The 21,339-nt window shown below is 45.0% G+C and overlaps 1 protein-coding gene across 1 annotated transcript in view; it reads right to left on the reverse strand.

Moving 5' to 3' along the window:
- Positions 1 to 21,339, reverse strand: part of NFATC2 (nuclear factor of activated T cells 2) — a 98,395-nt gene that overhangs the window by 59,926 nt on the left and 17,130 nt on the right. The window contains exons 2-3 of the mRNA XM_063095021.1: positions 19,320 to 20,349; positions 14,616 to 14,787 (exon numbers count right to left, since the gene is read on the reverse strand). Of these exons, the coding sequence (XP_062951091.1) occupies positions 14,616 to 14,787; positions 19,320 to 20,349 (1,202 nt within the window). The remainder of the gene's footprint in view (positions 1 to 14,615; positions 14,788 to 19,319; positions 20,350 to 21,339) is intronic.

Here is a 21,339-nt window from a genome sequence, read left to right on the forward strand (position 1 = left end):
GCTGTGAGTTGGGGACCTCTATCTACATTTCATGGTGTAATGAAAGGCACTAAAATACCACAGTAAAGCTCACATGGAAACCGAAAATGACATTCACTGTCGATGTTTAATTTCTGAATCAGACCCAGTTGGCTTCTACCTCTGTACTGATGTCCAAGGAGGACACAAGCAAGGTCCTGCCTCAGGTGCTTTACACTGTTCCCTCTCCTATAACACTTTCCTCCAAGATAGTCACACAGCTTACCCTCTCACTGCACTCAAATTTCTGTTTAAATGTCACCTCTTCAGAAGTTCTTCCCTAAATAGCATCCTCACCACCTCACAGTCATCTTTCATCTTCCCCTCCTGACTTACTTTTCTTCTTGTTTTTTTTTACCTCCTGAAAGATTGTAGATTTATTTGTTTGTTGTATGTCTCCCTCCACCAGAACACCAGCTCCTGAGAGCAGGGGATTTTGTCTGTTCTATTCACTACTCTATCTCCCTCTCCACTCAGCAAACTTTTTCTGTAAAGGACAAGAGAGTAAATATTTTAGGCTCAGCAGACCGTACAGCAAGGACTTACCTCTGCTGTCTTAGCACAAAAGCAGCCACAGACATTATGTAAATAAACAACGTGGCTGTGTGCCAATAAAACTTGGGCAGGTGGTAGGCTGGGTTTGGTTGGCATAGTTTGATGAGTCCTATCTTAGCATAATGTGTCTAGGCTCTGTAATATGCACACAAATCACCTGGGGATCTTGTAAAATGCAGATTCTGACTCAGCAGGCTGCAATTGGGCCTGAGATTCTGCATTTTTAACAAGCTCCCAGGGATGTCCATGCCTCCTATCCACGTACCAAACTGAGCAGAGAACACCCAGCTCAGAGCCTGGCATGTGGTATAGACCCAATCAATAATTCTTGAATAAATACAGGATAAGAGGGAAACCACTCGTCATCCTACTCAACTTATTGTTGGATTTTAATCATGGTGCCATGTCCTTACTGATACTACACAGGACTCAGCTTTTCTCTTTACTGGAGCATTTTTTGATAGATAAAGGATGGTTGGATAGATGTGTGATAAAGCAAGTATATGCTGATGGTTTATTTTATGTCACTAGGCCTGGGGTCAGGTATCCAAGGTTTAATAAGCATTCACCTGATGCAGGTTGCAAAAATTGTATTCACTAGAACAGCATGTACACTTTATAATAAACATCAAATAGAAAGGGGAGTCACTTAACCAGAAACCTAAGTTTCACAGGGAAAGGTCTATGATGGTACTTCCAAAAGTTTGTGGCAAAATAGAATTAAAAGATACGGCATTTCTCTTTCTGTGCCTGACTTATTTCAGTTCATATAATTTTCTCTAAATCCACCCATGTTGTTGCAAATGGCAGTATTTCATTCTTTTTTATAGCTGAGTAGTATTCCATTGTGTAGATGTACCACATTTTCCGTATCCACTCATCTGATGATCGACATTTGGGCTGGTTCCAACTCTTGGCTATTGTAAATAGTGCTGCAATAAACATGCTGCAATACCACATGTTCTCACTTATTTGTGGGAGCTAAAAGTAAATAAATAAATAAACAAACAAACAAATGGGGGGGCAGAGCAAGAAGACACAACAATCAACAATTCCTCAAGCTTGTTAAGACAAGTGAACAGATATGACGTAGGTGGGGGGCGAGGGTGAGAGGGAGGGGGAAAGAGGAATTCGTAAAGGGACACAGAAATCAACTACATTGTATATTGGTAAATTAAAACAAAACAAAACAAAAGATGATATGGATCTTTCCATGAACGTTTTGAAGTACCTTCATATTCGGTTAAACAAATACCATGAAGATCAATTTGGCTTCCATTCCTGTTCAGAAAATCAAAATGCAACACCTTTTGCAGCTCAACAGTAATAACTGCCTTGATCATTTATTGGGAATTTAAAATGTACTGGGCACTCTGTTGGATCCTTTATAAATCACAGCGCTGGTGATCACGGCAATAAGGACAATGCATACAACCACAAGCCTAAACACAGACCTCTCTGAAAGGATGTTCAAGAAACCAGCGGCACTGGAACCTCAGGAAGAAGAGGTGGAGACCTTGCCCTGCACATAGGCTGTACCTTTCAAATTGTGAACCATATGAATGCATTTCCTCCCCCCAAATTAATGTATAATGAATTGATTTTTGAAACCAGAGCAAGCTTTACTACTTAATGCTAAGTAGTGTTCTGCACACATTCTCATTTACTCCTGCAGAAGTCTTATAAGTTACATTCTCTCTAATTTGCTGTTGGGGAACTTGAGGCTCCAGGAGATCAGCTTATCCTTGCTCACAGTCATGCCACTCGTATGGGGAGAAAACTCAGGCTGAAGGGCAAGAATGGTCAGGTAGGTCCTGCAACCATCTCAGCACAGGTGTGATCATCACTGTCTGCACCTGGGAGCTAATCCCCTTGGAGGGTGTAGATGTCTCAGAGCCACAGTGCCGGCTACACAGGCCTCCCTGGATTCTCCTCACCCTGGCTTCATCCCTCTCACCAGGACGTGCTAGAGAGTGTCAACAGAAGCCCATGGCCCCAGTGAGGTTGCACCTGCCCTACAAGCTGCTATTGTTCTGCCTGCACCCAGAAGTGGCCTTCTGGCTGCTGGCGCCAAACACAGGGGGAGAAGGAAGCCAGGTGGGTGGGGAGGCACTGATGGATGACATGGGCCTGGGCAACCTCATGAGAAAAACAATTTTACCTCATGCTTGATCAACCTAGATTTATCTCCTCAATTTTTCAAAATACTTAAGCAACAATGAGAGCCCCTGGGAGCAACCTGGAAAATGATCTCAGGGTCATTAATGATTTCTATTTCTTCTTTGTGGCCTAAGTAGGGAAGAGTGTGGGCTTTCAAGCTAGACCACCTAGGTTCAGTTCATGGTTCACCCACTTCCTGTGTGACCTTAGGCCAGTTACTTAACTTCTCTGTGTCTCCAAGTATTGCCTAGAAAAAATCAGAGGATCACATCCATTTATACACAAAAAGCACTTAAAACAATTCCTGACCTTACTCAGTAAATGCTTTATTTCCTCCCTGATGTCGTCAAAATAACATGATGTAGACTCGAGTGTGTAAGGAAGCAGAGCTGGTGCTAGGAGTTTCAGTGTGCAGCACAGGAAAGAAGACTGAAAAGGAGCATTCCAAAGCAGTAACAGCAGTTCACATCAGGTGACAGAGGACGCTTTTTAGTTCCTTTTCTATATTTTCCTGTATTTTTTAAACAATAAGTACATATTAAAGAACTAACAAAATAATAAATAATAATTGAATAAAAATGCAAGGGCACAGATACACATACATGCACATGTATACACAAGCAAGGGTACTTCAAAAAGTTCATGGAAAGATTCATATTATCTTTTAATTCTATTTTTCCACGAACTTTTGGAAGTACCCTCATATATACATATGTATATATGTTTATATATTAAAAATCTATAATGTGTGTGTTCGTCTGTGTTGTATGTACATGCACATCTATATACACACACATGAACTTTTCCAGGCCCATGTCAGAGTGTTCAGAATCAGCAGTCACTAAGCAGTGGGCTTGAGGACTGCATGGTATGGTCCAGACGGTCTGGCCAAGGTGCCCAACAGACACGCTTCTAAGCCCAGCTCTGCCATGTCCGGCCTGCGCACCTTGCACAAGTCCTTTGCCCTCACGAGGCTCAGTCTCCTTGCCTGTTGACCTGGGATAGTCGCTAAGACGTGTGAGGATGAAAGCTGCACCCAGCAAGGAGCATGTGCTCGGTAAACAATCGCAGATGTCACCCGTGTCATCAGCAGCCAACTCATGTCCACTCTGGCTCAGGGGTCACAGCATGAAATCAAAACTTCCACGTAAGAACAAATGCTTTCTCTCTCTCTTTTTATAATCCTAATGGATGGTCAAAGGAAAAATAAGTAATAAGAAGGAACCGTACCAACAGGCAGTGAGTGCCAAACCCTGTTCTAAGCACGTCACCACATTAACCCATTTTATGTTTGCAATGACCCTAGGAGGCAAGCATCAACATCATCCCCACTGAAGAGTGCTGTGACCTTGAGAAAACCACTCAGCTTCTCTGAACCTCAGTTTCCTCATCTGTACATGGGGTTAATAACAGCAGCAATCCCTCCTGAAGCTGGTGCACAGGAAAAGTTCCGTCGGGGTCAGCATGCTTTCCCTCATGACGATGTGCTCCTTGGGGAAGTCACTCAACACCTTGAGCTGGGTTTCCTCACTCATGGAGCAGGGACAACACACCTGTCTGAGCCAATCCTTGTGCCGTGCCTGTCACATAGTAAGCACTCAATAAACAGATATGGTTACTGCCAGGGTCGGTCCAGCATCTTCCAAGAGGCTCAGAATGAACAGCTTTGACATCCACTGTCCTCCAGAATCCAGAGGGAACAGGGTCCCGTGAGAGGCCATCGCCTTCCCGCTTTCCTGCCCAGCCCCCCATGGTCCAGTTAATGACTTTCTTGTCAATGGAGCTGGCGCCTTGCAAGGCAGTGAGGAGTCTCATTCATTGGACCAAATTAGAAAATGTTGAATGTTCAATAAAGAGGCCTCAGACTCCACACCACTAAGCCCACAGGGCACCCGGAAGGATGGCAGGGCCAGCTGGGGACACAGGAGCTCCTAAAGCACATCAGCCTTGACCTGTAGATGGGTCAGAGTGAGATGGCTCGGGGCCTCTGCAATGTCCCAGGCACGGCCACCATCTCTGTGACACGTTGCAGCTGACAGGTGCTTGAAAATCCACCTAAGCAGATGCCTCCTCTCCTACAGGACCAGAGAAAGCCAGCTTCACCTGAGTCCCTCAGCGGCAGAACCAAATGCCCAGTGCTCCAATCACAGGTCCAGCAGGTGCTGCCCTAAGCCGCTGCAGAGGACCCTTTTCTAAAGCCTGATCCATCTCACTCCCACATATACCCCCATTGTGAACGCTCACCAGTGCCCAGACACAGTCCATGTGCTTGTTATTCTCCGTGCAGCCACGGCTGATGGAGGAATGAATGGGCAGGTGGGAAGATACGAATCCAGAAGTTAAAGCTCACTAGCTGCCTGACTTTAGGTAAGTTATGTTTGCTTCCCTGTGCCTCCTTATCCATCTGTAAAATGGGAACAATAACCCAACTGACTGTGTCATTGCAAGGATGAAATAAAGTCACACATGTAACAAACAACATGTAAATAAGCAACCCTAAGAGCACTCTCTATATCCTAGATTAGTCTCAGATTTGGTTAACTCAGCCAGAAAAAGCTGGAACGGGCACAGTGATCTAATCTTAGGCTAACAGAGCTCGAAAGATCCCAGATCCATGTATCGACTGCCACATCTCTCAATGAAAGAATAACAATGGATAAATGCCTGCTCAGTGCCAAAGACCATACTGGACACTTGCTTAGCATTTTCACTACTCTTGACAGAACTGAAGCAACTAGTCTGAAAGACATAGTGATTTCTTCATCACCTTATAACTGGAGAGACTGCAGCCCAGTGAGTCACCCAGAGACCCCAAAGCTAATTGCTAGAGCCTCCTTCTTTGGAACAACCACTCTTTATCCCTCTGAGAGGTGGCACAGACCAAGTGCCACCACTCGCTAGCCGAGGGTGACATCAGGCAAGTTGCTTAACCACCATGTGTCCCAACATCCTGGCCTGTAAAACATGCATAGTGACTCTACCACCTACGCTCCATGGCATCACTGCAAAGATTAAATAGGTCACTCTAAGGAAATCACATGGCAAGTGTCGCTCTCACCATTATGCCCCAGTCCCCGGCATGGAGTAGGGACCCCAGAAATTGTTTGTAGGACAAATGAAATTTCTTCTGTATGTTCCCATTGGTTGCCAAAAATACTGCAAGTTTCAGATTTAATCTCTCTTTTGGGAACAACTGTTTCTCCAAGATTCTGGAAGCTTGCTGTTTTCTGCCTACATCTGGGGGAAACGTTTTGCTGAGGCTCATGTATGACAATTTGTCTTCTAAAGTGTACTGAAAGCACCACTTACTTATTGCGGTGTCTTGGGTAAGTAGGGGATTTAGCACAGCCCATGGCCCCCTCCTCACCCCCCAGCTATGCCTGCTCTGGCCCAGCCTAACACCCCCTCCCCACTTCCCCACCTGCTCGCCCCTGGAGGCCAGCACAGCGGCCTCCATTCCTTCACGTGGCCTTCTGCGACTGCTCCAGGCTTCAGCCGGGGACACACAGGGGGCCACGACTAGCCCACGATGTACTTGGTTTGAACTGTACTCTTTTGAAAGTTCTTAATGAAATCAGTGTTATAATCAAGAGACTGGTATGGACAAGGAGAGGGTGGGCAGGACAGTACCTCCTAAGGCACAGTCCGCTCTGCTAAATCCCACCTCAGTCCCTCTATAAAGGAAAAGGCTAGATTGAGTCACCTCTAAAAGTTGTCTTCCCTCTGAAAGTAGTGGGGACTTGAGCTATTTCTAAGGCTACAACTTCATACAGAAGGATGACCCCTCCTCTTACTCAAAGCCAGTCTCTCAAAACATCCATTAGCCCGACATTCAAAATATACTCCAATTCCAACCATGTCTCGTTTCCCCCATCTTACCAATTCAGTGACCATCCTGTCACCCGCCCCACCGCAGCAGCCCCTCACCATCCCGTGTCTTCCCCTGCCCCCCTACAGCCTGTCCTCATCAGCACAGGGCAGCTAGAGGAATCCTGCTAAGACCGAAGTCAGGCTCGACCCTCCTGGCTCCCCCATCACTTGGAGTCAAAGTCCTCTAGAGGCATGCAAGACCCATGATCCACCCACCCCGCCTCTCCATCTCCTGCTCTTCCCACAGTGGCCTCCTCTCTGTTCCAAGACCACGCCCGGCTTGGCCTCAGCTGTCCGCCTGGCCTGAGCACTCTACCCCAGATCCCTGCACCTTTCACCCCAGCACTTCCTTCTCAGAGTGGCCTGCCCGGCCACTCCCTGTTCTCCTCACCATGGTTGTTTTTTCCCATAGGACTTATCACCTTCCAACATACTATTTAGTTTTCCTATTTATTAGCTGTGCTGCTTCTCTCCCCTTGCCCCCCTCCAGAACATCAGCTCTGTGGGGGCAGGGATTTCTGTCTGTCCCATTCACTACCATATTCCCAGTGCCTAGCATCTAGTAGGTGCTTAGTAAATATTTTGAGTCAATGAATGAATAAGCAAATGAAACCCCAAGGATCTCAGAACACTCTCCTCCTCCAACCTTTTCTGAAGATCTAACCTCCTGATCACAATTGATTCCTCTCTTCCTTCCCCACCTCCGGAAGGTCTGATTGAACCTTCTGCAGATGCCAACACAGCAGCCCTGATCAAGACAAATGAGTATAAGCAAGGCCTGCTTCCTGTCTCATGTCTTAACAATGGAGGGGGGGGGGACCTCACAAAGCACAGAATGGTATCAGTCAAATAAAATCCAAAATGCCAGGCCAATTGCCAAGGGAGTGCCGCCTACTGTCACAATTCCAGTTTCGCCAGGAAAGGAGAAAACCCCGTCTAACTTCTTTTTTCCATTTCTCAGATATCATTCAAAGTGATGAGCTGCAGATAGTACAAAAGCTGAAATCCAACAGAATGAACATCAGTGTCCCACAATCTATTTTACGAGTTGAAAACCTGGAGATTTCCCCAGCCTCCTCCAGCCTGGGACTCGGGGGGAATTAACACGAACAGGTGCACCACAGCCTCTCACTCTCTGCCCTGCAAAGCTCATTACTGTTCCCTGGGATGAAAGAGCTATCAGGTTTCTACATCTGTAAGGAATTCTCCTAAAGGAACTACCCATGCTTTTTCCATATGTCTGAACATCTGTTTGAAAGAATCAAGAGTATTGTCTTTGGAGGTGAGGGCTATGGTTCGACACTGTCATATTTTGATTACTCTCCAACTAAAAGGATGCCCTTCTGATCATTCTTTCAGCTGAAAACATGTCCCAGAAAGTCGTAAGAATCACGTTTTTTGAAAGCCCAGCACAGAGATGGATAAGGAATAGAACAAAGTATTCTCTGCAGGGAATCTCTGTGCAGAATATGGTTACAGGGTCTGGAAGCAGCAAGGAAAGAATTCAGTGACAATGGCATTATACAGGCCACTCTCAACTGGAGTATTATTAGATCCCATAAGCTGAAGAGCCATGGAAACCCTGCAAAGCTGCTTTGAATAGAAGTTTTGTACACCAAAAGACCACTGCATCCTGTGCTGAAATAGAAGAGGGAACGATGGCATGGTCCCACCAAAAGGCGTGGGGCTCTTTCAAGATGGATCAAGTGGTTCCCTGTCTCATCTGACACCTACAGACCATAGTCAGGCCAATGAATTAAGATTCACTGGCTCCTCTGAAAGAATCCTAGACTCCTATTTCAGTAAGATTTAGAGCTTTGTAGGAGAAACTACCTGGATCTGGCTGCTCGCAATACTCTTTTCCTAACCGCACAATTCTTAGAAATCACATAATACAGCCTCTCTCTTACCTCCCTCCCTATGTGATAAACCTTGAAGTAGCACAGTTCTTGTTCTTATTTACTCCAGAGGATATGAACTTGAGGATATCTGCCTTGAGCCAAATCTAACCCAGAGTTTGATTTAGTGACCAAAACTTCAAAATCAGAAACTTCAGATAAAAATTCAGATTCCTGGCTCCTCTTGAAAAAACAAAGCTATAAAGCCAGGCAACATTGGACCCACACTCCTACATAGCACAACCTACAGGGACTGAATAGTGTCTGCCTTCTTGACATGAGGCACATACTCTGCTGTGCCCTACTCCCCACCACTCCCTACTGCTCCCTGACATTTGGCCAATTTAGTCATTTCCTTTCATTGCCTGAGCCCCATGAGCTTGTCTGTTTGTGACCCTGTTTATTCAGTCTCTTCTCTGGTTCTCACCTTAGTCCATTGCTTCTGGATTGAGGCAGGTTGTTATGGAGGGTGTGGGGAATAAGTCCTTGCAAACAGATGCTCTCCGAGCCTTCTGATGATGGAGTGTGTGGTCCTGTGGCATTCCACAGACCTGACAGTTAGAAAGTTCAGGACTTTGCATCTGAGCTATCCAACTGCCTACCTGACATCTTTGCAGGATGGTTCACCAGAGCCTCATACCTTCTATGCACCTAACTGAACTCATAATCTTCCCCCAAGAACACTTTTTCTTCCCCAAGTCTTCCATCACCATCCATCCAGGTGAACTATCCACCCACTTGCTCCTTTACCTCCAATGGCTAAGTCCTGAAGATCACACCATACAATCCATCTCTTCTCCGCCCACTGCCACTCCTAGTCTTCACCACCTTGATCTTCCCCCTGGCATTGCCACAGCCTAACAAACTCATCTCCCTGCTTTTCCCCTAACTCTTTCTACTCTAGTGCCCAGAGAGAAGCCCAAGTGATCTTAAAAACATTAAATTAGACTCAAGTTCCTCCTCTACTCAAAACACATCACTCCCTTTCTCAGGCCTTGGAATAAAACCCTAGCTGCTCACCTCGGCTTATGTGCCCTGCACAGCCTGGGCCTTCCAGTCATCCTCCTCCAAGCAAAACTCAAATGACATTGGCCCTCTTCAGTTCCTTAGACACTGAGTTCTTCCCTGCCTTGGGGTCTTTATGTGTGCTGTGCTCTGCACATGGAACACTCTCCCACCACCCCCAAGAGAGAGAGAGAGAGATAGAGACAGGGAAGACATCATTCATTTTTTGCTGGCTCTATCACCTGTTCCAGGTTCCAGCTAGTAAGTCACCTCCTCCGCGAGACCCTCCCTCTAAAGTAGGTCTTCCAAGTACCGTCTCTCTTGGCATGGTTTATTTTGTTGGAGCATTTACCCCCAAGCTGTAAATCCAATTGATGAGCTCCTAATCAGCTGTCACATCTTACCTTGAGTCCAGGTGGCAGCTTACAAACCCATTTCAGATGGCCCCCATCTGGCCTCTCAGGACACTCTGACCCACCCACATCTCAGCAACAGTCACGCCAAACTGTCCTGGTCTACGCTTCACCTCTGCTAGCCCCTGAGCTCTCTTAGGATAAGAACTATGTTGATCTCTCCAGCACAATATTATCGGCACCCAGCACAGTGCCTGGCACACAGCGGGTCCTCAACAAAACATTTGCCCAATGAGTGAGTCAAGAGATCTGAAAAGTATTTAAGGCTTTGAAACAAACTTTCTTCCAAGACCAATTGTCATTTTAAAAAGAGAAAGAGAAAGAGAGAGAGAGAGAGAGAGAGAGAGAGAGAAGGGCATGGCCTATGTTTGAGATTTTTAATTTTATACGAGGTTACTTCAAAAAGTTCATGGAAAAGTAGAATTAAAAGGTAATACAAATCTTTTCATGAACTTTTTGAAGAACCCTTGTATTTAAGGAGAGAGAATAAAATGGTCTTGTACTCACTGTCTTTTTATACAAGGAAGAACATAAAACCACTAGGCATGCAAAAAATCAAAAAAGTTTTATGGTGTGGCAAATAAGAAAGAGAAGGGTGGGGACCAAATAATTGAGAGGGGAAAAGCTGCTGCGGTGCAGGACAGAAATAGAAACAGATGTAGAGATAGAGAGAGACAGAGATGAAGAGAGAAGCCGGCAGAAGCATTTAGGCAAGATACAAACAGGGCTATGCTCTCTTCTGGGAATGAAAAGGGCAAGCCTCCAGATTTCAGAAGAGGTTTTCACACCCACTTAAAATCAAGAGCAGCAATTGTCTTAAAGTCCTCTCTTCATTTTTCAAAAAAGTGTTTTTTTAAAAAAACTTACTTCCTATGATAAAAATGAGGAATAAACACATTTCATTTAAAATATATATATATTTTTTTTTTCCAGATAACTTTTGAAAAAATACTACACTTTGCATCTCTTCAGTATATGGCTACAAATGTTTAAATCATACATTGGGTTTTCAAAATTACAGGCAAGAAGAGTAACGGGTCCTTGGGAGCTGTTGGGGGGAGGGGCATAAACTTCAGGTGCATGTGTCTTATGGGTTGTGCATACAGTTCATTCCTTTTCCTGAAATTTCTACAGTCCCAGCCCCTGAGGAATGGCTGAGCTGAGCCTAGCTCCACACATGATCCAAGTTCCCTGGCCACAGCTAACTGGACCAGTGGGTGGCACATTTCCCAACCAGGGTCAGGATTTGGGCACCAATGAGCTAGTGACAGTGCTAGAACAGGGATAGCATGTAAAATTGAGCAGGGCGGAGTATGCAGCAGGCGTGGGCATTTTTCACCAGGCTTTCTCTGCATGAGTGAGAAGGCAGGGAGAGCTGAACCGCAGAGAGATGTGGGCGAGCAGAAAAGCCATGCAGCAGGGGAACTTGCAGTGTCCAAATCCCAGCTCCACCACTTCATAGCTATGACCCTGAACAAGTTCCCTGACCTCTCCCTGACCTAACTGTAACTGGCTTCATAGGGCATTTTTGCCCATTAAATAAGTTAACACATATACAGCACACAGAGCAGGGTATCACATGCTCCCTAAGTGTTTGTTATTCTCTTGCTAAAATGTAAGCTCAAAAGGGTGAGAATTTCTGGCTATTTTGTATGTGCTGTGCTCTGTGCGTGGAACACTCTCCAATCACCACCAAAAGAGAGAAACAGAGACACAGAGAGGGAGGACATCATTCATCTACCATATCCTGGAATCTAGCACCATGCCTGGTACAAAGTAGGTGCTCAATAAACATTTGTTGAATGATCAGGGAATGAAGATACCACACAGCCCTCAAATGGATAGAGACCCTGAGAAGAGCCTTCTAACTTTCTGTCAAAGCTCTTATCCCCCATGGAGCAATCAGAGTGGGGGTTTTGTCAAAGCCTAAATCGGATCATGTTTCTATCCTGTTTTTTGTGTCTTCAGGAGAAAAGCCAAACTCTCACATAGCCACCCAGGCCCTGCATGCTCTGGCACCTTCTACCTCTCTCCTCTCTCCTTCTGGCTCTTCATGTTCCAGTTACACAGGCCCTCTTAAGTGCCTCTGACATGGTCTACTACTGCCTCTGGGCATTTGCACATGTTGTTCCCCCATGCATTCCCAGCCCTGGTCTCTTCCTCAGGGAAATCTTAGCTGATATTCTTCCCCTTCTACATTAACTCCTCTGTTTCACATGCTTTTGCTTGTCTTTCATGCCACACTTGCTACAGCGTCGAATTCTACCGCTTGCATGAGTATTGAGTCAATGTCTCGCTCCCCACTAGACCATGAGCTCTGTGAAAAAGAGACCATAATTCTGTCTTATTCTTCACTGCATTCAGCATCAAGCACAGTATATGGCTCAACATACATCAGGTGATTAACAAATACTTGCAAAATGAATCCACTTGTTGAATGAACTAACCAGGCAAAGAAATCTTGCATCCCTACTTCCCAAGTCCAGGTACTCTTGAGTTGGATCTGCTGCCCTTGTTTTAAGCAATATCCCAGTAGCCTCCTCATACATCCCTCCTTTTCCTAATCTGTTTTGAATGAGTTTCTCTATTACTACCAAAAGCTTTGACCCAAACATACAGTCTCATAGCAACCTCCAAGCCGGGAGGTTCCCATCCTAAAATAGATAAGCCTAGATCAGTAATGATGTGAAGACTTTCTTTTGCGAAAAGCAATTTTCAGATGTGACTGAGTAACTGGTAACAGACCAACCCTCCCACCATAAAAACTTTAATACAAGGCAAAAGTATATAGGCAACTGCTTTCAGGCACTGGATAGCAGGCAGCATAGACTGTGGTCCCTACAGAAAAGGAAGCACCCACACTAGCCACATTCACTCCAGCTGGCTTCCCTACCATGTTCAGGGAGTGGAGTTTGAGCAGAGCATGGTGGTCCCACTGTGCTGAGGAGGCAGAGTTCAGAGTCCCAAGCTACAAAAGCAGCTGGAGTCTGCGGACAAGGCATCAGAGAGGAGGAAGCTGCTGGTGGGGGCAGGGAGGAGGTTCAAGTTCTTGGCCAAGGGCTGGGCTATGTAAGCACAGAAAGAGACTGTGCAAGCCTTACCAGAGAGAGACTGCTGTGGGGTAGAGAAGAGAACAGAGAGACTAGAGGTGGAGTGGGGCTGGCACATTGGATTTCCAGCCCACCAGAGTGGAGATACCTCCCTGGCAAGCATCCAAAAAGGCCATACCTTAGGAAAAAGCATGCCTTAGAGGAAGGGCTACTCCAGACCTGCTCTAACAGGGTCTAAAACCAGTCCTCAACTAGATCCAGAGAAAAGAGTTTAAACGCTGAGCTCCATTAAGTTAGAAAAGCCTTAGGCTTTCCACAGATCTACCCTAACAAAGTGTAAAATCAAGTCTACACAAGTTCAAGGTGATCAGCCAGTAACTGAACTGTCTTTAGAGGAAGATAACAAAACCCAAAATCTCTACAATATCCACAATATATGATCATGACAATATCAGAATACAGTCAACAATTACTAGACATACAAAGAAAGGGGGAAATGTGACTCATGGTCGAGAAAAAAAATTTATCAACAAATAGAAACAAATTCCAAGATGGCTGTGATGGCAGATTTAGAAAAAGCAACTGCCAGGATTTATAAGTTCATAATATTACCACAGAAGTCCTTAACCAGGGTACACACTCACATCACCTGCAGAGATTTGTGGATTTGAGGTTTTTTGACTTGCTTGCTCACTTGCTTGTCTGGGCTCTACTCATGTTACATAGTTTCTGGGATGTTCAAGAATGTGCATTTTTAAGAACTACTGTAGGGGTTCTGATGCATACTGAGGATTAAGGACCAGACTCTTATCATAGAATATTTCCACTTTAAGGCAAATAAAAAAAAATGAAAACAAGAAGTTACGTTAATTTAAGTTTATTGAAGATTCTGGTTAATTAAGCTAATTGGTCAGCAGTTCCTGGTTAACCAGACAATACAATTAAGAAAAATACTTCAACTCTATTTTTGAGAAAAAAGCACACTTCTCTAGTTATTTTGAAAACAAAATCTGAGGTTAAATCAAAAGCCACAGACATAAAATATATTGAAGAATAATCAGGAGGAAATGCTCATGGTACAATGTGTAAAAAAAAAAAATTAGAGTTCAAACTACACGTTCACTATAGCATCAAGCATGTAAATAAACAGTAGTAGAGACTGCCATGTTTGTGAATAGAAAAAAAGACAACAGGTAACATATCAAAATACTAATAACAGTTACTTTAGGTAGTTTGATTATGTGTGGGTTTAATTAATTAATTAATTTTTACTTTTCTGTATCTTATGAATATATTGTTTTTCCTCCATGAACCCTCATCTGAAACTTAAGACAATGGCTCCAGAAACCTCGTGTCAACACAACTCTGCAAAACTCTAGCAGTTCCTCAGAAAGAGAAAGGAAAAAAATATCTTGCACATGAATATCATTTCTATCCTTATCTATCTCAAGAAGACTTTCTTCTCCAGCTTCTGGGTAGCTGGATTAGCTTCTGAAACTGATTCAATCCCAAATTTCTCATCCCTCAAAGGAGCAAGATGCTGAGACACATTCCTCAGCCTAAGAAGCAACGAGCAGTGGCTTAGCAGAAGTGAATCACCTAGCGAAAAACACAGGATACAAAAGGAAGAGAATTCAAGTCCATACCTGAACCACAGGGTGGCCTCCAGTTGGAGCTTTGACAGCCCCTCGGCTGCCTTCTGTCTCATAGTGGGCCCGGTGATGTGGCTTTGGCTGTACCTCGATCCGCAGCTCATAGGAGCCTGACTGATTGGAGAGTGGCCACTCAAGTGGAGGGAGGGATGCAGTCACTGGGATGCTGAGGGAGGAAAGAGAATCAGTCATGCGTACAATAAACCGGAATCAGTCAAATTGTACAATAAACACAAACAGCCCCTTTCCTAAAAATCATGTCCAGTGGGTATATGAATAAAATGCTGAATGTTGAGGAGGTGCATATTTCTCAGACACTACAGGTATGGCTCTTCACAATGTAGAGATCTCTTTCTTTGCTTTCTCTTCCATCTTGATGAAGACAGAGTGACCAACTTCTTAATTTACAAAGCTAAATTCATTATATGTTAGTTCTAGCCTGTTTCTAACTGCTATAACTTCTTTTCCTCTGGGGATTTTGAAGAGCATCACCTCCCACCTCTCAAAAAGACCCCTAAGCAAGTCCTAAGCAAGGACTTTTTTCTTTTCAGAGGAGTGAGTGTGAGAGAAGAAATACTTAACTGGAAATCAGGGGCTCCACATGTGTCACTAACTTGCTGTGTGACTTTAAATAAGCAACTTCACCTCTCTTATCTGCAGTCTCTTATAACTACATGTCAAAGGGCCAGATGGCATCTGAGGGTTATGACAGCTCTTATTTCTATGTCTGATGATCTCAATTAAAAGTATATTTGGGGCAGAGGTCATTTCCTGTCACAGTCATTACTTATCAGGTCAAGTGTTGAACATCTAACCACACAGAGAGGGGTCTAGTTTTGATATAGATGAACCAAACCATTCAGACCGCCTAGTACTAAATGAAGACTAAATGTCAAGAACATGACTGAAATTATACATCCAAGTTCAAGTACCAGCTCTGCCTCCAACCACCTATGTGACTTTGAGCAAATGTCTCTACCTCCCTCAACTCTGAAATGGGGATACAGACATCACATAAAGAGCTTAGCACAATAAGTGCTCAATAAATATTAGCTTTAATTATTTTTCCTGCAATATATATTTCCTTCCTATAGACTATCTGACTTAGTCATGATATTAGATATACATATCTCTACATCTGAAGGTGTTGAATCTTTGAGGGCATGCATTAAGTTTTATTTTCTTATAGAGTCTCAGCACTACCCAACACATACTCATACAACAAGCACTTGATATGTGGTTAGAATTATGTCATTTAAGAGTAGAATGAGCTCTTGAAGATCTGTCTAGACCACTCCCTCTGTACCTCAGAGAAAATAAAGACATTTCTCCAAGATCACACAGCAAGAGACAGCCACAGCTCAAACATATGTCTCTTGACTCCAAGTCCAGCACACCAGTCACATCTCTACACTGCTTATCTCATTGACTAATTTATTTAAACTAGGTCCAAGAAAATATCTCATTTATGGAATGTCTCTAGAACCATGCCTGACATTTGGTGGGTTCTTGGTGAATATTCAAGGGGTGAGTGGATGAATGCTCAGTTTTATTTCAAAGAATCCCTGTATATTCAAAGTAGCTTTGAAGTTGCAAATGCATAGATTTGTGTCACTGTGTCCTGATTTTTCACATATGGCAGAAATCATTTATCCAATCAGAGTATTCTTTTCCACTTAGCTCAGGGCTGCTAGAAGCTGACATTATCGACTGGACTTACTTAAGCACCTGCAGTAAAGCAAATTCCATCCCTTCTCTATGAAGCAGTACCAAGGGGAGAATGGGGGTGGGGTGGTGGGTAGCACCTCCATAAACCCCAATAATGCCAGAGTCTGGAACATAGAATCTAACTTAAAATTATACCCTCACTATGCAAGCACATCTCCATCCCCTCTTTCCAACCAGATTGCCCCCTAGTCTGCTGTCTTAGGGTGCCCGAAGTGCCTATTTTTCTACCTCAGTTGTGGTGCCAAGAAGCAGCCTTCAAGCTTCTGCCTGCAACCAACCTGCCACATGTGTTAAACAATCTTACTCGTATCATGGATGCAAGTTAAAATTTTTTAAAGCTTGCAAAATAATAGTCATAAAAAATCACTTCAGCCTGCATTAATAACTTTTGAAGTATCGAAAAATTTAGTGAGAAGATTCAGGGGATATCCCCAAGTTTTAATTTACAATTTTGTTTGGTTCTGAAATAGGTATTTGGCACTGAAATACAATCTTAAGAATTAGACCATTGGAGACAGCCTAAAATTGTGCATTTGAATTTCAACTCTCTGCCGAGCTGTCCACATACCTTTAGATAAATGTTATCATGAGACTCCCTGAAAGCCCCATCCTCTCAACCTTATAGAAAATTCTTGCAAATATCTCATTGGCTGACATGATTGGGAACTAAAGTTTCTAACACTCAGACCTCTCAGATCAAGCTGCAGAATGGAGAGGGAAGGATTTTATAAGCAAAGGTCTCAGATAAACCTATCACCATCATATTTTATATCAGTGTTCTGCCCCACTCTCAATCATTACGTAAAATCATGGTTTTGAGACTGATGTGCAGCAGAAAGAACGAGGAGTCAAGAATCCCAGACTGTAGTTTCCAGCTGGGTGATTAGCTAGTTAGTGATTGCTTCCCATCTTGTCACTTCACCTGCCCGTGCCCAAATTTCTCAGCCTGTACCAGGGCTTGGTCTTGACCAGCATTTCCTAAAGTGGCTCTGTGAAATGCCAGTCATGGAACGCAGAACTCTGTAGTCAAATGGCCTTTGAAATCTCTGCACGTTTTGCTCACATGAGAGGCTCTGAGAAGGCCTGCACAGAGGGGGGCACCTGTTTAACTCTGTTAAACCCAGAAACTCCTTTTTTAAGGAACACTGATTGACCTACTGTGGTGCTGCTGGTTGTCAGAACCTGTTCTGGAGGAAAGATCGGACTGGCTGCTCCCTGTAGTCCACTTTGGTGTGGGGGTGAACAAAACCCAGTGGGCAGGACCCTGGGCCACCCTTAACCTCACAACAATCAAAACAGCTTCACCTTCAGCTATTTTGGTATTTGATTCAATGCAGCTGCTCTTTGACTTATGAGGGGTCACATCCCAATATACCCATCATTAGCTGAAAATATCATAAACTGAAATGCATTTAATATACCTAACCTACCCAACATCATAGCTTAGCCCAGCCTACCTTAAATGTGCTCAGAACACTTAACGTTAGCTTCTGTTAGGCAAAATCATCTAACACAAAGCCTATTTTACAATAAAGTGCTGAATATCTCATGGAATTTATTGAATACTGTACTGAAAGTGAAAAACAGAATGCTTGTACTGATCAAAGCACACTCTACTGCATATATCACTTTCACACCACAGTAAAGGTGAAAAGTCGTAAGCCAAACCATTGTAAGTTGGGGACCGTCTATACTTTATTTGGGGAGAAATTTGCTAAATGTTTCCATGTGCTAAAGCAAAAAACAGTTTGAAAACCACGGGAATGATGGTAATAGCATAAATCTTCTAATTCTTCATCTACTAGAACAGATAGAATAATATCTGCCTCTGTGCATCTGTGCAAAATGAATATTAAAAAATTCTAAACCAAGTTTATATAAGAATTAAGTAAAATCATACATAAGAACACTCAGAATTGTACCAGGCACAAAGCAAGCATCCTTAAATGTGGGTGATTATTACTGTCACTGTCATTGCTCTAAAGACGATTGTGAGCTCAATCTCCTAGCACAAGGTTGGTCAATGAGAAAGTACTTTAGAAAGTGCTTCCCCTACAGCAAGAAGATTACCCTATAATAACAGCAGTTGTCCCCTTTTGAGCTCTTACTTTGTGCAGGCTCTATGCCAAGAGTTTGACATATATCATTTCACTTAATACGTGAAAAATATGCCATGAAGTAGCTACTATTATTATCCTCAGCTCACAGAGGCAGAAAGGTGCTCAGTAAAAATGCGGGCCCTGATTGATTAGCAATGTCTGCCATGGGCACAGCATCAGACTGGCAGCACAGAGAAGCCTGTGATCACACAGGCAGTGAGTGGCAGAGCCAGGATTCAAATTCAGTCCTAACAGACCCCAAAGTCCATACATATGCTGCTATCTATATGCATTTCGTCAGCTTGCCAAAATTTTAGGCTCCTTAAGGATTACGGCTCACACATTTTTTCTTTAGAGTCTCCATTTCACCAAGCATAGTACTGAGGCACACAGGTATCAACAAACATCAATGACTCTTATAATGAGATAGATTTTACATATTAAGGCTTGCTTTGTGCTTAGTAGAATGTCAGCTCCATGAAAGCAGAAATCTTTGCTTAGTTCACCACTGTTTCCCAGTGCCTATAACAGAATCTGGCACATAGTAGGTGTTTGCTAAATACTTGTCGAATGAATAAATGAATGAATAAATGCACAAAGTGCCATATGAGTGGTCTCATTTATCCTGTGACTACATCCCCATAGCAACCATCTGGCAAGTGAGGTACACTAATAATACCCATTTCACAGATGAGGAAACTGTAGCTTGGAGAATTTAACTTCCTTCTCAGGATCTCAACACCAGCAAGCTGGCAAAGCCAGGATTGGATTTAAATCCAGTCCACCTGACTCTAAACCCCACACTCATAACCAGAAAACCATGTCTTAAAAACTAAACCATGGAATAAGTCATTTTCAAAGCCCTGCTCACCTGCAGATGGGAATAGCCGGCACCAGCTGCTTGGGCCAAGTTGGTGGCACCAGCAAGATGGACTCGGGAGCTGAGTTTCTCTTCTCCTCCTGCTCGCAGGGCCCCAGGAACTCCATGGCAGGGTAGATGTGGCGGGGCAGGCAGGCCTTGGAGGGGGCGGCGGACACCGGCGACGGGTCAGGGCTGGTCTTCCACATCTTGGGGGGGATCCCACAAGGCGAGTCCGTGGCGAGGCTGTTCAGGGCATCCATGAGGACAGCAGAGCCAGCCGTGGGAGGGTAGCCAGCCGGGGCGCCGTCGTCCTGGGGGGCCCCGTGAGACGAGGGCTGCGGTGAGGGGCTCCGGGAGCGCTGGGGTGAGGCTCCGGGCAGAGGGGCCACCAAGGCCTCGGCGCACGAATGCCTCCGCTTGGCACCAGGCGACGAGGAGCGGGAGGCCGGACGGGGCACTGGCGAGTGGCGGCCCAGGCAGCTGTCCTCGGCGAGGCTGGTTCGAGGTGACATTATTGGCGAGGTTCTGGGGGAATAATGAGCAGGGATGTTTTGAAACTGGGGACACAGGTCGTCGGGCCCGCCGTTATTGGGCGAGACGCAGGGCGAGGTGTAGGGGGAGAAGGTGTCGGAAATGAAGCTGGCAGAGGAGCCGCTGCTAGCAGGGCTCAAGCAAAGCGGCTCGCGGTAGCCCTCGAAGCCGGGCACGGGCAGGGTGAACCTGGGGCTGGCGGCCACCCCCGGCAGGGCCGGCTGCTCTGCCAGGAGGCCAGCGTCTCTCCCACGGAGGGGGCCCCCTGCCTGCATCAGTTCGTGGGACGGAGTGATCTCGATCCGAGGGCTCAGGCCCGAGGCCCCTGCTGGCTTGGCCGGGCTCAGAAAGTTCTGGGGCCCTAGCCTATCCGGCTCTCCGAATCGGCCGGGGGTCTGGGCAGAGAGACTGGCAAGGGGGTTGTATGGCTTGAGGCCATAGTCCAGGACATCGTCGGGGTATGTGGGTCCGGAGGGTGGGCTGACGACCTTATGTGCATTCGGTTCTTCTGGAAAGAGAAGGGGGGAGGGAGGGGTCTTTTTAAGCCTCTAAAACAGAACTCCCGATGCAGAGCAATCGCAGGTTGGGTTTTGCCTTCTGTCGTTTATTGGTTTAAAATCCCCACCATGCCAAACCCCACACAGACCCTTCGTCCCTCATCAGAAGGAAAGTGAGGCCACTTTATCCCAGATTCCTTGACAAGAGATCAAATAGGACGATTTTAGTGCAGGTGCTCAGAGCACAGCCCGTCCAAGCCACACTGCTTTGCAGAGCTGGGCCAGTGCCTCCAAACTTTTCGTCTAAATGGAACCCTTAGGAGAAATGAGTTTTATTTCACAACCCAGTTCACACCATCACATACACCCGCAACTGAAACAAAAGCTTCCCGAGACAATACTTACCCTGCTGCTATGATGCACTCTGACCTTCCCTGCTGCCTGGGGTGGTTTTGTGACAACACAGCCCATTAAACAGATTTCCCATCCCACCAGCAGGTGGTGATCCGCAGTTTGAAAAACACTGACCTGGACCTATCTTGTCATTCTCTACATACAATATAGGCGCCAGAGTCCCAGGGAGCTCTGGGCTTGAATCCCAGATGTTCACACCCAAGTGTTAGAATGTAGAATATAATATAGAACCAGGACTCCTGACTCATGTCTCATCTCTTGTCATTTTACAGATGAGGACACTAAGCCCCAGAGAGGGAAGAAGACTCACCTAAACCCACAGAAGTAGCAGGCTTAGAAATCCCGCAGATGAGCCACCTGACCCCAAAAGGCAGGGTCATGGCTACCTTGATTCCTCTAAACTATTAAAACCAGTGGATGCAGAATGGCCTGATCTTTTCTTTAACAGGGGCCATCTACCTCAGGCTTCTGCTGACACCTCTAAAAGACCTACCACTGAAGAATGTTAAGTAGACTGTTTGACGCAACCGTCTAAGGACATTGTCACCCCTCCCCTCACACTGGTATTTAATTCTTAAGACAGACAA

Source organism: Cynocephalus volans, chromosome 1 (genome assembly GCF_027409185.1).
Source record: "Cynocephalus volans isolate mCynVol1 chromosome 1, mCynVol1.pri, whole genome shotgun sequence".
Classification (NCBI taxonomy): Eukaryota; Metazoa; Chordata; class Mammalia; order Dermoptera; family Cynocephalidae; genus Cynocephalus; species Cynocephalus volans.